The sequence below is a fragment of the Python bivittatus genome, unplaced genomic scaffold (genome assembly GCF_059951505.1).
Source record: "Python bivittatus isolate LINGU-HERP-01145 unplaced genomic scaffold, Pbiv_v1 ctg000010_np1212, whole genome shotgun sequence".
Classification (NCBI taxonomy): Eukaryota; Metazoa; Chordata; class Lepidosauria; order Squamata; family Pythonidae; genus Python; species Python bivittatus.
This window is the reverse complement of record NW_028277029.1, coordinates 205,022-220,658: the sequence shown is the minus strand read 5'-3', so window position 1 is coordinate 220,658 and position 15,637 is coordinate 205,022. Positions and strand designations below refer to the sequence as shown.

Genomic DNA, 15,637 nt, shown 5'->3' with positions numbered 1-15,637 from the left:
TCAGTTCTCAGCACAGAAAGGCAGATAGGATTTAACAGATGTGACAGGAACCTGGCAGGATAACTTCAGTGACTGGACATACCAGTTAAAGAATACAGTGTGCTCAAAGGGAGCAGGAGCAACGGAAGGGAGGAGGAGTTGGACCGCAGGTGAAAAATACCCTCTTCTGAAATTCAAATGAGCAAACTTGGCAGCGCCTTAGGGAGCGTGGCATAAAGTAACGGGTAAAAGCCACACTTTCCAGGATCTACCGTCTGTGTCAGAACCGATGGGGAGATGTGGACGATGCCTTCCAAGATTCTGCTAAAGAGGGCAGCTCTTTCAAAGATGGAGAAGTCATCGTGATGGGAGACAAGCTGCCAAGCACCATCTTTTTGATGCCTTTCTTGACTAACCCGTAACTTTCTGCTAAAGAGGGCAGCGAAGGCACAAGAAGGCCAGTTATTCTTGGCTTGATACTGATCTGTGGGGGGGACTTGGGGCTGATCCCCACTGCTGGGCTGATCTTTGAGTCAGGTCGTCCATCCCCATCCAATCTGCTGTCCTTGTTGCCAGCTCCTATCCTGTGCCCGCGGTCACTTTTGGGTTAGCATCCAGTGGTGGCGCCCTGTTTTCAGGGGTGCAGCGCATGTCGCGCAGCCATTGGTTGGGCTTTGCCGCCCTCCCCGTTCAGAAGGCCAGGCGCTTCTGCCAAACACCGGCGTGATGCACGTAGGTTTTATTGAGGTACCGTATAGACGCAGCATATTTAAAAATGACCCTCTCGGTCGTTCTCAAGCCCGTGAAAGAAGGGGGGGTCAGCAGTGCCTCTGCTACGTGAGCCGTAAGGCCTTCTGCGCACTCTCCCTTCACTGCTCAGTCGAAGGCAGCTGAAGGACGAGCAGGTGTGGACTAAGTGAAAGCAGGGGGTTCAGGCCCGTCTCTCTGAACTGGTGCCCTGCATGTTCTGTTTCCTTTTTCTTTCTTCATAACTTTGTTTAGAAGTCATGGCTTTCTTTATTGTATCCAGTTAATGAAAGAAAAAAGACTAAAAGGAAGCAGAGCGGACCCTTTCGTTTTCTACTCCCCGCGGACTCCGTGTCAGGTGCAGCCGAGGCAAAGCGCTGGTCCCAGCCCTTTCTGAAGGGATCGGGGCTCTTGCCACGCTCTGCCATGGCAGGCCTTGACTTTGGGAGGGCGCAGCGCTGCTCCTCCGGCCCCCTCCCTCCCCGATTGCCTGCCAGCTCCTAATGATCCTGGACTCAGAACTCGGGCAGGCCTTGCTGGGCTCCAGGCAGCCCAGGGACTTGGGGCCTCCCTTCCAGTTGCCCCCCAGGCCAAAGGGAGGCTCACCCGGGGCCATTCCTGTCTCCTGAGGGCGGCCGGGGGGGGGGCTTCAGGGGCTCGATGCGTAGTTGGCAAGTCTGGAGGAATCCCACTGTGCCGAATGAGGAGGTGCCTGTCCACAGGGACGCAAAAGCCTCGCGGAGATCTTGGCGGGGTGTGGGAATCTGTGGCCTTGCAGGGATTCATTTTGCAGGACACGAGTCTGCCCAAGCTCAGAACTTGGACTTGCTGCACTGGATTAAAGCAGGAGTGTTTAATAAGGACACTTTTTTTTCTTGAAAAACATTAAACATTTATTTTGCCTTCATTGAGAAACAGAATTGAGGGGCAGAATAATAAACATCATAAATACTCATAAATACGTCTGCAATATGTAAATAATTCAAATAAATAAATAAATATGGCAATAGAAAAATACATATATTGTATTCTCATGATCTGGTGCTTCCCAGGATGCGCTTGCGAACAACTCCCTCCAAAGCACCCTCATTTTTGTTGCGCACATGCATCCCAAATGGGACCTGCAAGAAAACATTATTACAGTGTTCTGTGTTCCGTGTTCAGCATCGAGTCCCTCCGTTCCCCTCTCAAGTCCTTCTCCCTATTTAATCTCAACTGACTTTTGGGCAGAGGTGTTTTCATCATTTTTTTCCCTGAAGGTTGTTTTTTAAAATGTCTGCCTGCCCCATGGGCTTGGTTCAGGATTTGAGCAGTTAATTCGTCGCTTGCAGCCTGAAATGGTGCTATCATAATATGAACTCCACTAATCCCAGTTTAGCCTTTGGGGAGGCTCCGTCCGATGAAGAACCACCATTGCTCCCTCCCAGCCGGAGGTCTGCTCTCTTTCGGGGCCCAACAGGTGGGACTGTGGGCCCACAAGGCCACAAGAGAAGCAGTAGAGCTGATTTTTAATCCTTCTAAGTATGTTTTTAAGCTGCATGTACTAAACTGCATAGTAGCTGATGCTCCATATTCCTGGTAGATAGGAATATAAATCTTTCTATCGGGTGTACCCAAATAGTTATGATTTATATCTTCATCTACAGCTTTAGCTGACCCCCCAAAAAGCCCCTATTAGTAAAATGAGACAATCAAGTAATTATATTTTTACACTGGGCCGGATGCACTTCAGGCCGTTACCCCCTTAGTAATCTTTACCTACAGAGTTTCACTTCATGTAGAAAAAAGTTGAGCATTATGACACTGACTTGCATTTTCAGCATAGATAAAGCTTATGAGAAATAAAGAAGCAAAGGTATTCATAACTGCAATATTGTACAGCAGAACAAAATAAATAAGAAGTAATAGTTGCAGCTTGGTGGAAACAAGGAGATAAATCACTGATAGCCGAGGGAATACGATGGGGATCCAGCTAACACCAAGTACAAACTTCTTGGGGTCTGGTGCACTGTGCCTGCCAAATACCTTTCCTAGGCAAAGTTCTGCTACAAATACCGCCTCTCCCAAAATCCGGTCTCAAATCCTGGCATCGTGGAGATGGGGGCGGGGGGGAGGTGACAGGCATGACATGGACTCGAACCCCATCCCAGAGGGATGGCTGCCAGCTGCTTTATGGAGCATCGCAACTCATTCCTCTGGGAAGGGAGGCTTATGGGCACATTCCCCTCCATCCGGCTGTAGGCAACCCATAACAAGACCACAGGATTTGGCCTTTCCTGGGCAAAGCCTACCTTTGGCCAATACGTTGAGATGATGGGCCAGTATCCTGAATCCAGCTAAGGTTAGTCATGAGTGAGTCCTGTTGAGACCAATGGGAGAAACTCGCGGGTGTCAGCCTGGCTGAATCAGACCACTTCTACTAGTTGTGGAATACTGTGTGACAACAGGTCACGTCATGCACTGTTTTGGAAGAGGGCTGCCTCTGAAAGAGAGAACTGTGCATCGTCTTACGTATTCATAACGCAGGACGATGAAGCCAGGTGAAGCCCCATCTCTTTGCTCAAGGCTCCCCGCCTGCTGGACTTGCAACAACCTGGGCCACCAAAAAACCTCACTGTGAGAGCACTTGGTCTTATTCATACCCTCAGCCAGGCAGAGCCGAGTACTCTGAAACAGCCAGAGGGAGATGCTCCCGGTGAGATTCCTCGGTCCCGAAGCAGCGCCCTGGGCCCATCACCATTTTTCAGAGGCGCACTCACTGCACGGATGCCTGGGCATTCAGGAGGCAGTGGAGGATCTTTGCCCTTCCCTCTCCTCTCGCAGCAGCTGACCACGGGTTTTTCTGGTTTGAAGGTTCCAGGCATCCTCCGTAGGCTGGAGGCAAATCGGGCCACAGGACCCACAGAGAAGACGTTGGCAACTGCACAATCTCTGCCAGTCGGCCGTGTGGACTGTGGCACGGGCAAGACTCTATACTGTACAGCATTACAGTTGTAAAGCTTAAAGATTAAAATGTGCATCGAGCAAAATACATAAAACTCCTCTCATAACCCATTTTCCAGACTTGTCATTCAGTTTGGTAAGGACCAGTGCTAGGAGCACGCAAACACACGCACACGTATGCCCCTTCTTCTGAACAATTCATCTGAAGAAACAGTTGAGCTTTTTTTACGATTCAGGAGAGAGTCAGATTCTCCCAAGTTGTCTCAGGTTCAGGAATCCACTCTAGGACTGGAAAACCTTTCGTTCAGGGCGGCACCGTGTGGGTCTCTCTCTTCAGAATTTGAACTGGTCAAGCTGGGGCGGATGGCCAGCTGAGCCCCACCGGCACCTTCCTCCGGCATCTTTCCAGCTGACAAGATGCTGTCACAGGGATCAGCCCCGGCGCCCCGCGTGTGTCTGTGAGGCCTTGGCGTGTTGAACTGGACCAAGGGGATTTCATTCCTTCTGGCTAAAAACTGGGAGTAAACGGGTGGATTCATGTTGGGAAAGAGCGGCTGCTTAGCCCTCCCCAGGCTGACTAGGTAGTTGTACTTGGGGGACTGGTAAACATCGTAGCCGTTTTCCAGGGTCCAGTGTTTAAAAATGCAATCCTCATAGCTGAAGTAATGCTAAAGAAAGCAAACGCAGAAAATGTCAAGGCAAAAGTGAAAATCAGCTGTACGTTATAGCCAAAGTTCTTCACGGCACATTTAGATAAATGTTGAATATTTTCCAAATACTTGATATTTCTACTGTTTAGGGCATGTGATTTCACACTTCTTCCATTTCCCACTAGTTTACCAGTGATGCACAGCCACGTTTAGCCACACTGAACTAATGTGCAAGGAACATTAGGATTTGACCGAGATCTACAAGGTCTGGAGAGATGGTGAGTTCTTGTTTGTTTGTTTTGGGAGGCCTCGAGCAAGAGGTTGCCCCCAGAGCCTCATGCGTTTGTGTCCATGTGTCATGTTCAGCCCCCCTTGACTGTCAGTGGCTCTGTGGGTCAGGCTCAGAATGGGGTCAAGGGGAGGAGTGAGTTGTGTGTCCCCCACTGTTCTCTATAGAATAGTTATGACATGCCACAGATGTCCTAGGAGGAAGATGGGAGCACCATTTCACGTCACGTTATGCCACCACATCTACAGACAAAGGAACAAAAAGAACTGCAGCATGACAGAACCTGTCTTTTCCACCTCCCAGACAAAGAAACCTTCGTTAGCTATCACAGTACAAGTCCTTAATGGCTTTGTGGCACTGGGAAAGCAGGCCAGATGATCTTAAATGAATATTAGGACTCACCGATCCAAAGATATCTCCGTTAATGTCCATACAAAGGAAGAGTCCGCTCTTCGCGCCATTGATCACTACATAGCCTGCACCTTCAGATTTGATGATCAGAGCACCTGGAAGGGAGTGAGCTGAATATTAGGAGATCTCTTCATACCTTAAGCCAGAAACAGCAACCTCAGATGCCAAATTGTTATCTGGTTGCTTCACAGTCTTCCCAAGTTCTGGCCAGCTGTGGCAAAACATCTGCCCACGATCTCAGTCAAAAGGGAGAACAATAGTCCTAATTGTAAGAAAAGATGTAGCACTTTCTTTTTAAGTTGGATTTCAGAAGAAATATTATTATGTATGTAATCCGTTAGGTTTTTTTCTGATATAAAATAATCCCAAGATAGGATAAAATAATCAAATGTGCAAAGTTAGGTCAGCTGCAGCACAAGATAAGAAGACCCCAAACAAGAGACGGGAGAGACACGCGGACCCACGGTCCACCAAGAGCCGAGGGAAACAAGCCACATCTCCGTGAAGGGAGGGTGTCTCCCCCAGACCTCCAGAACCGAGAAGGTCCCACTTGGAAGGCCACGGAGCAGAGCTCCAGCCACCGTGTCTTTGGCAAGAGAGCAGCCAGAGTGGGATAACTATGCTTGCCACGAAAGCGTCTTCTGAGATGCAAAATAAATAAAGGAATACCATCTAAATTAGAGCTTTCTTAGGATGAGGTTTCTCTCCAAATTCTAGTTTTATTATGAGAGAGCAATATTACATTTTCACCTCAAAAAATGGGGTGCCCAGCTTGCAAATGTAAGTGTAATGGGACACACACGTTTGAATTCTGAGCTCTTTAATTGAATATCCAGATTTCTCGGATTATTATTATTTGCCTTTCACCATTTAAATAGAAACTGTGTAAAAAGGACCTTAATTTACCTAAATTTGTTCCTTGTCCAAAGATTTTGGGTGGATGGCCTATTATTCAGCCATATGCAGTGGATATTTCCTAGTAGATACCTGGCAGATTCCCTTTTAAGAATTTATTCCTAGGACAGATTACTGCATTGTTGGGTTGCTGAGATGTTGCTTGCGCCATCCTTTATCAACCTGATTTATTTCCTGCCACAGAGCCATCTTTAGCGAGCTCGTGCATTTTGCTTCTCCATTCTTTTGTGGGAGAGCAAGAGGTCGGAGCAGTTCTGGTCCCAGTATCAGTGACTGGCTGAAACACAAAGGTTCTAATCTGGATCATTCCGGATATTCAGAGCAAGTTTAGCATAAATCTGCCCTGTCTTAAGCACCAGAGAATTTCAGGCTAGAGATGTCTTAGGCTTGACCCTACTTGGTTGAGTCTGAAGAAGCCACAAGGTGCTTCTGCAATGCGTGATGGATAACATTGGAACATCCCCTAAATCCCAATAAGACAGTACAGGCCACAGAGGGTGACCAGAACTTTTTCCTGTCTTCATTAATGCAAAACTTTGATCAAATCTAGCAAATGACATGAGGCCAATATCAGTGTAAAGTTTGCTTTAATTAATTCAACTGAACAAGATGTTTTGAAAATCATCACCTATGTGAAATGGAGGCTGATCCACCTAGATGAAGCAGGGCGGTGTTAATTTTTGACTGTATCACCGCTACTGTTTTTCATTAGGATTCAGTTTCTTCCAAATTACCGGGGGGGGGGGGGGGGGAGATTCTGTTCATAATATAAATGGGTGCCTTGACATGCTACCAAGCTGTGGAGTTGTGGATAGGTGAGGGTGAGGGTCCGTCTGCTATTTCGAGGACAGCGTCTTACTTCTGCGTAAATCGCAAATGGTAAAAGCCGGATAATGCAATTATTCAACAGCGACAAGCAGAACTTACAGGGAACTTCGTGCTTCTGGTTTCCCTCATTCAGCAAGGTAACCGCCTTGCTTTAGGGACCGCTCCGACCCGTCTCCTCCTTTTCAAAAGCCCTCCAGGCAGCCGCCGGCTGCCATGGCCCTGAGCATCGCCCCCACCGCCTCTCCCAGGGAACCCGCCCGTTGGTTCCGCGCCTGGAAGACAGCGGAGCTGAGCGGAGAAAGCTTGTTGCGCGCGGTAGGCGCCTTGGTCCTTGCGGACCAACCCCCGGAGCCCCTGGCGCGATCCTGGAAATGCCCCCCGCCCCCCGCACGTCCAGTTCCACAGGCCAAGCAGGCAGGCAGGGCGCGGAGAAGCCGCGGGCCGCCCAGCCGCCCCTCGCTCGCGCCCGGGACTTACTGTACACGGTTTGCGACGGGCTGCCGTCCACGCGGCCGTTGGAGTGGATCTGCAGGTGGAAGCTGCTCCGCGCGCCGGAGGTGTACAGGTGCAGCAGGTGGTCGGCGTTGCCCCAGTTGGGGCTGAGCAGCGGGGAGAAGTTGGGGAAGCCGGCCGCGGCCGCCCAGCCACAGGCGGCCAGCGGCAGCAGCAGCCTCAGGGCGCGGAGAAGGGCTGGAGCCGGGGCTGGGGGCATGGCGCTCGCTTCGCCTGGCTGCCGTGGACCTGACACCCGATCCTCGTCCGCTCCTGGGCAGGCGACTCGCCGGTGCTGGGCGCCGGGTCCCTCTCGCCGCGCCTTTATACAGGGCAGCTGGGGGGGGGGGGGGGCGGGGGGAGGAAGAGACACCCTTGGCCTTTTTTTAGCAAGGCAATATTTTAGGAATGCCCCCAGATCTCAGGGGGTGGGGGGGGGGAAGAGGGAGTTCTCGGATAGCTGTGGCACTTTCCCAAATCAGCTTTCGGGCACTAACCAGGCGTTGCATGATTACCTGAAAACCAGGGCAGGATACCGATGCCTCCCCATCTCACAGTCACCCCATGACTTTGTCACTCGAACCCCATTCTCGTCCCTCCACGTCCCCCCCCCTTCGGTTTTTTGAAACTCCGAAGTGCCTTTCTGAGCCTCTGAATGGCCTGAAACAGCGGCACCCTCCAGTATTTGAGTTAGAGATCAAAAGCAAATACACTCAGCTGAACCTCACCAATGGCTGGACTTCCCAATAGCTCCTGCTGTTAGACGAGGCGACCCAAGTTTCACATCTGCTGAAAGTGAAGAATTGGATGTGCCTTTCAGCGTGGTCATTCAGCGCAGAGGAGCGACAAGATACTTTGTGAAAAAAGATGGGGGGAAAAGGAGCAGGGATTCTTTTGGGGCATGTTTATACGCTAATCTAAACGTACAGATGCAGGTGGAGAACTTAGTTAGATCACCAGATGGAAGTCACACTTTGTTTCTTTTCTCTCACTGGGGCACCTTCGCTCTTCAGCGATCTTCTCCCTGAGGCGACTAGCTTGACTGACTTCCTTGTTTCTTTTGCCCTGAGCTATTCAAGGGCTTCTTCCTCTTAGCAGCCCATCAGTGGTTCAGATCCTCTACTCTCCCTCCCATGGAGGGCTCTTTAATTTTAAGAAATGGAGTGATCCTTCAGAGAAGGGCCCTCTGGAATGGAACCCCCCCCCCCCCCCAGCGTTTTCTCTTGGACTACTTCCTGACTCAGCTGATGGCTCCCTGTCAACCGGAAGGACTCTTTGACCACAACCTGGACACGTGAGCACCTGGCTGGCCACAAGTTCCTAGGCTAGGATGAGAGGATGAAGAGCCCGTGCCATATTTTGGAGCATAGATAGGGCCAGATTTCTCTTTCCCAATCACTCCTGAAGCTGGAGACGGTCTTCTGTCTGTAGAGCAGCAGACTGACCTCAGGCGGGACACATCTGCTACCCCCTGCCTCCTGGTCCCCATCCAGAATATGGCTAGAGACAGACACCTCCCAGGGGATTCAGAAATGAAGGGTGCCTTCTTCAGCTCAAGGACTGTCTTTTAAAGAACTCCGACAATCCTCTCAACCTCCATGCTCAGCCACCCTCAACCAAGGCTGGTCATCATGATACCTGATGGCATTTAAAACCTCCTTTGCAAACTAACAATTGCAGGTGTAATAAATGGGTGGTTTTAGAGCAGCTCGTAGATCTCCTGCAAGGCTCTGTGGCCCAGGTCTTCTGGCTTCAAGCCAAGAGCTGCTCGGTCTGCTCGCTGAGGACTGAAGGGTCCTATCGCTTTCACAGTGGACTCTGCAAACCAAAGGATTGCTTTCTCGGTCCTGATTTTTCCCAGTGCCAGGCCCACTTTTCCCGCCTGTCTATGGTTTGTCCTAGGAAGTAGGAGAGGAAACTGGGAGAAGGAATGGAAGCAGAAACAGGAATGGCAGAGTCTCCTTTTCAAATGGAAGGAATAAAACATGACGTCCAGACTGCTCTCCTAACACTACTGGTTTGTTTCCAAGAACAAGACAAATTGGATCTGAAATCAAGCAGGTGCCCACTTGATCCTTGCAGGGAGGGGTCTCAGACCCTGGTGACTGGGCTGCTCCAGAAACATGGACTACCTGATCTCAGGGACAGCTGTACTACATGGAAAGATGGCCGTAGTCTTACAGGATGGAGGCAGTAAATTGGATTGGGATAAGTGGGCAGATGCATAAGCCTTTCAGCTCTGGCAAGCATTCATACTGTAGTGTCTTCACAAGTGCACTGAGTTGGGTTCCCTAACCCTAATCAGGGTTCCAGATCACAACAATCTGGAGAGGCTTTGTAGCGAAGCCTCCAAGGGGCAAATCAGGCAGCATGGTAGGGCAACAAAACTGAGCCTTTCTTCCTTCTCCTAGTTTCGTTTCACATTTCTCTCTCCCCCCCGCCCCCGTCTCTAATGACTGTAAGGAGGACTTTCAGAAGGATATGTGCCTGTGATTGTTCACCTTGAAAGGTGGACTGGAGAAGGGATGGGGATCCGCCCACCATCCCATCATCTCAGCGCAGATTGGACCACTGTCTTGTGGCACTTAAAGAAACTAAAGGGGAAAGACTGATATAGGACAATAGTGGCATGACCTCTGTGGCCCCTTTCAGAGCCTTTGGTAGGGCTGCAGGTGCCACCCGGAAGAGCTGTGGGGCACATGAAGACTTTGGAGGGACGCCTAGGCGCTCAGCCATGCCCCTTGACCGACAGGGCCGTGTCTGTGGAGGAGCCAGGCTGCAAGGGCAGCGGAAGCAGGAGGGGCAAACGCCTCTTCTCTCCTTTGACTTACCACATGCGCCTCGTCTACCGTTCACACAGGCCAAAGGAAACGGCCCTTGGAGCTGTGAGGTGAGAGGACTCCTCTCACATCGATCCTCTGGCAGCAGGGTTGGGGCCTGCCTGAAGGTTTTCTCTGCCAAATTTTCTCAGCAGAGAAAGAACGTGGGGCTATGCCCAGTGTGATTTGTAAACATCTGGAAATAAAATACAACAAAGCCTTGAAAAGTCCCAACTCTAGCCACATCTTGACAGCGGAAATTTAAAGCAAATTTACTTTAGCATTGCAGCTTATGCAAACAGAGCTCAGCAGAGGTGACCTCGCGGAAACCTTTCTCCAAGGCCTGCCGGGGAAGATCCGTCTCTCTACAGATGCACCCAGTTGGTTCAGGCAAACCTTGCCTACGGCTGGCTGTCAGCAGAGGCAGGTTCTTCGGAGCCTGGGGAGTGCTCCAGAAAGGCCCAGGGATCCAGCAGGAGGCACACTCAGATCCTGACCGCAGCAATACAGGTGGTCCTTCAGGGGCTTCTGCTCCTCTCCTGGGGCCTGTAATGGTAGGCGGGAATGACCTTGGGAGACAGGAGGAAGAGCTGCAGACTAGGCAACAGTCAGACAAGAGGCAGCTGAGCCCGCAAAAGGAACGGGGGCACAGCAAATGTCTCCAAAGGGACCCTCCCGTACTTTCTTGGGCTGTAAAGGCAAGGGGGAGAAATGTACTTTCAGACTTGCAAGATTCTATTAATGGAGCCTTACAATAAAGGTAGAGCTAGTCCATCTGATGTGCTTCTGGACTACCACTGGCCAACAGGGTCAGCGGTTCTGTTTAGGACCGGCTGAACTGAGCCCATTTCTAAAGGCGGCCAAACAGCTGCAAGAGTTGCGGCTGACCTTCTGGACGGAGGCCACTGAAAGCAGGGCAGCTGGAAGGCTTGAGCCACCTCGGTGTCCAGCAAATACTCTGGCCCAAGCCTGGGCATGGGGTATCAGTTGACTGCTGAGGCAGAGCTATTGTGATCCAGACTTGAAAATGGGGATTGCAGTGGCGGAAAGGAACGCTTGGGAAGGTTTTTTCTGGCACAGGATTTGGGGCTTTAAAAACTGTCCGCGAGGAATAAATTCAGCCCTTCCAGCTTTTCTACAGGGTTCCTTTTCCAGGGCCAAGAGAGCTCCTGCCATTTGTGCAGTTGTTAAAGGTCCACTACCCGGAAAAAAAAGTCGGACACCCTGACTTAGTCAGAGTCTCCGCTGACGTTTGTCACTGATGCTGCCATTTACACAGGTGCACTTCTGGCAGGCCCTGCACACCCAGGGATGTACACAGGTGCGCGGGAACAAAGTCTGCCATAGCAAGGCAGATGTCAACACTGCGTCCCGGATAGTTATGTGTCTGTTTACCCTGGCACAGAAAGGAAGAACTGCCTTGACTCGCTTGTATCATGTCTTGGGTCAACATTTTTGGAGATGCGCTGATCAAACGATCAACTCGTTCACAAAAGTACAACTCTTTCCCTGAGGATGCTGTTAAGAAGCAAGCTGCGTATATTACCCTAGCACAGAGGGCATTTTCACCAATCGTTGGATATGCAGTCCTTGTGCCGGGGTGAAAATGCTAGTAGCTATGACTAAAACATGTCCCTGTTTAACTCTTCTCCTGAATTCTTTTTAAAATATTAATATTTTTAAGCTTACTGAATGGCTTCAGTCAAGTCAGAGGCTCAAACTTGGTTTAACACTGCTATCTGTAGTACTGTTTCAACAGTTAATGTAAGATTTCAGAAAATATACCAATCCCTTGAAACTGGAACAGTCAGGAGAGTGAGGAATAGGTGGGGCGGATGCCAGCCAATACCCTGTTCCTGAGCCGGGCTGCTTGAGAAGCCAGCGCCGGGGCAAGGGGGGACCTCCTGCTTCCTTCCAGAAGGAGCTGGCCCTTCAGCAACGCTGCCAGTCCCAGGCAGGGGGCGGGCCCTGAGGACAGAGGACCCCTGGTGTGGCAGAGGATCACGGGATCTGCTCTTGCTCTTTGGCGGCTGACAGGTGGGGTGGCCTTCCCCGCCGAAGGGCAGAACCTGTCCATAACTTAGTAAAGAAACAGGTGTTAAGAATTGCTGCAGTCCTTAGATAACCTAAACATGTGAGGGAAGGGAGGAAACTCGCAAGTGTATTCATCATGACTTGTGCAGTGAGCCCCATATCTGTTGCCACCATTCATCAGATGCAGTTCCGCCCTGAGTGATCTTCTCAGAGAGGCCAGGGGCGAAAGCTGCCCCCCTCTGCCCATCAGGTCTTGGTCCCGGACCACGCAGTGCCATTGAGCTGAGACCCCTTCCTCAGTCGTAATGACAGACAAGCTTATCATGAACAATTAGGATTTCTGGCCCTTCTTAGTCAGATTGGTGAAATGAAGTAAGATTAGGGGAGAACATTGTGCAAAATTAGGATAAACACAGTTCTGACCCCAAACACAATTCTTGCTTTGAGCTCTGTGCTCAGCACCTGCTTCATAATCCCAGGTTTGCCCCCGAGCCCTTATTCTGAAGCTGGATCCACTTGGTGAAACTAGAAAGGGAGTTAACACGAACCGAAGCCAGCTGATCCCCAAAGCCTAACGTTTGTCCATCCCGGAAATAGGGACTGTTCATGAAGGCTGCTAACAAACAACATGTTATAAAAATAAATGAAAACAACGATAAGCAGAACTGCTTTATACTAGAACAGAGAACAAGTTAATATATTTGCTAGGATCTTCCTAAATGCCAGGTAAAGAACAGCAAATATTTCCTGATGTTCAAAACCCTTTTGACAGATGTGCTTTGAAAACAAACACTCTCTGTACACTTTCTTTTTAGCATGGCTATAAACATAGGATCTAGGAAGTTCGTGTGTTAGTAAGTGAAGATATGAAGGTGGGCTCTTTCTATAGCTGGTATATTCTAGGCATAATTACAGACAGCGTCAACAACATGTACTCTGGTGTGATGCTCCCTAGCCCAAGAGTTGTTAAATCTCACATCCTGCAATGGCTGTATTTGGGGAGCTTGTCTCTGTCACGCAACCCACACACAGCAAACTTCCTGGTTCTGCTAACCTACATGAAGCAGATGAAGTCATCGCTGAGCCTGCCAGATCCATTATCTGGCCGGGATCTGGATCTTCCACACTGCTGTTACCTCGAAATTCCTGGAATGCTAATGGATTAAAAAAAACAGCAACAAAAAAACGAACAAGAGCTCAGTGGGATAGTGCAACAAATCAATGGATATCTGTCTGACACATATCAGAACAAGCACCATCCACTGCACAGCACATATTTCCTTATTATTATTATTATATTTAAATTGAAAATTACAAATACTTGTAAGTAGCATGCCAAAGGATCCCTGAGTTCACAGACCCTGAAAAATCTAAGAACAACCCATTTAGTCTCTGGAATGGAGAGCAGATGCTGAGCGACTTGGTCCTCGTGCGACATGCTTAAGAAATGATGCCCAGGGTCTGCAGATAAGAAGGCTGACTCAGTGGAGAGGTGCACCCATTGACTCCAACGCTCTTGCTTCAGACTCTTTGCTTTGCTTTGCTTTCTTCTCCAGAAGCGGCTGGTGGGCTTTTGCTCCCGGAGGGAAAAAGAAGTCTTGTGGAAATACAGCTGCCCTCTCATTAGCAGTTTACGATGCCCATATCCCATTCCTGCTCCAAAAGTGGGTTATACGGCACTGCCCCCCCCCCCCCATTTAGCCTCACAGCAAACATATACAGTCACTTAGGTTAATGAAGTGTGACTAGTCTTGGGTTGTCCTGTGAGCTTCATGGCTCAGTGAGAACTTGACCCAGCTCTCCTTGGTCCTGGTCCAACTCCATACCGCTAGACTGTCCGGCTTCCACTCCTCTTTAGATCGTCTAAATGTCCACCGGAGAAACAACGGTAAAGCAGAGACACAGCTGCTACCACCATCCGTGTCTTCACACCTCATCCAACTCAGCACTCTGGCCGTAACCTGACTCACAATTGTGTAGAAGCAGTGGGGAAGCATGGCTGAGGATTCCTCCTTCCCCACAAGCCTGGTCAGGCAGCTGTCCAGGCTCCCCTGCCCCTCGTTAAGTTCCACCACCACTGCTGGCATCAGCTCCTTGCAGGCCTCACACGTTCAGGATTGTGGTCTGCAGGGGGAGGACACCTTGCTCACAACTCCGTGGGCAGGGCTTTCATGCGTGATGCCTGTTGGCATTTTGGATGCATTACCAAAATATGGTCTTTTGCCCAAACAGGTAGTGAAATGTGAACCGGGTGGAGGTCTTGCCTCTTGTTCCCCAAGGCCACCTGGACGCGTGTGAATGGTGTAGTTGGCTGGCTTGCTTCACCTGGAAGCTAGTGCCATGGGTTTTTTTCTGAAATGCACGCTTTTGCCCGTGTCTGGGGAGGACTGGTATTGTTTCAAGGCTTCCTCATCGTGCGTGACAAAAGAATCTGGTTGTTTGGGCTGGATCAGGTGTGGTGCTCCAGGCCGCCTTCCGAAACACAGATTTATTTGTTTTGTTTTTTTGCCTGAATGCAACGTAGAAGGTGGTTCTCATGGAGGGTCCGAGTTTCTGGGCTGGGAAGTGGTTCAAGGCAGTTTACCTGGGTTCTGGATGAGATTTAGGCATTATGGGAATAAGAAGAGTATAATACTGAAAACCATTACAGTTCTTAGATCTGGTTCTCATTTGCATCTGTTGTGTCCTGCTGTTTCTGACATGTGTTTTAGTATAAATGTTTGTCTTTTACATCACTTTTTTTTCCCAGTGGAGGAAACAAAGCAGAACACTTAGAGATTGGGTGACGTCGGCTGGGAAAGGGGTGCAGGAACTGGGAGGCATCTCCAGTCTGCGGTGGGGGAGAACTCCGAAGAGCCCCACTTCTCCAATCAGCTGTGGGTGTGAAGGTTAGGGGTGGGGGCTTGACGTCAATGTGCTCGTATCTGATCCCCCCCACCTCAAACCAGTTGCTTCATTCTGCCAAATTGGAGAGTCAGCCTTGATGCTTATTTAATTATTCCCTTTTACACTATTTTTCTTTCCCTTGCAGGACAAAAGATATCGTGTTGTTGTTTAGTCGTTAAGTCGTGTCTGACTCTTCGTGACCCCATGAACCATATCGCGCCAGGCCTTCCTGTCCTTCACTGCCTCCCTGAGTTTGCTCAGTTTCATGCTCATTGCTTCAGTGATGCTATCTAACCATCTCATCCTCTGCCGTCCTCTTCTCCTTTTGCCTTCAATCTTTCCCAGCATCAGGGTCTTCTCCAAAGAGATCTCTCTTCGCATTAGGTGACCAAAGTATCTGAGCTTGAGCTTCATTATTGATCCTTCCAATGAGCAATCAGGGTTGATTTCCTTTAAGATTGACTGGTTTGACCTCCTAGCAGTCCAGGGGACTCTCAAGAGTCTTCTCCAGCACCACAGTTCAAAGGCATCAATTCCTCGGCGCTCAGCCTTCTTTATGGTCCAGCTCTCACAGCCATACATTACTACCGGAAAAACCATAGCTTTGACTATGTGGATCTTTGTTGGCAAGGTGACGTCTCTGC

General features: G+C 49.8%; 1 protein-coding gene across 1 annotated transcript; it reads right to left on the bottom strand.

The window, feature by feature from the left end:
• Positions 1-1,167: 1,167 nt before the first annotated feature.
• FGF23 (fibroblast growth factor 23) lies at positions 1,168-7,533 on the bottom strand. Its single transcript, XM_088144541.1, has 3 exons — positions 7,240-7,533; positions 5,011-5,114; positions 1,168-4,337 (listed from the first exon to the last, which is right to left on the bottom strand). The coding sequence occupies exons 1-3, from the start codon at positions 7,472-7,474 to the stop codon at positions 3,939-3,941; spliced, it is 738 nt and encodes a 245-aa protein (XP_088000667.1). The 5' UTR covers positions 7,475-7,533; the 3' UTR covers positions 1,168-3,938.
• Between the last annotated feature and the right edge of the window lie 8,104 nt (positions 7,534-15,637).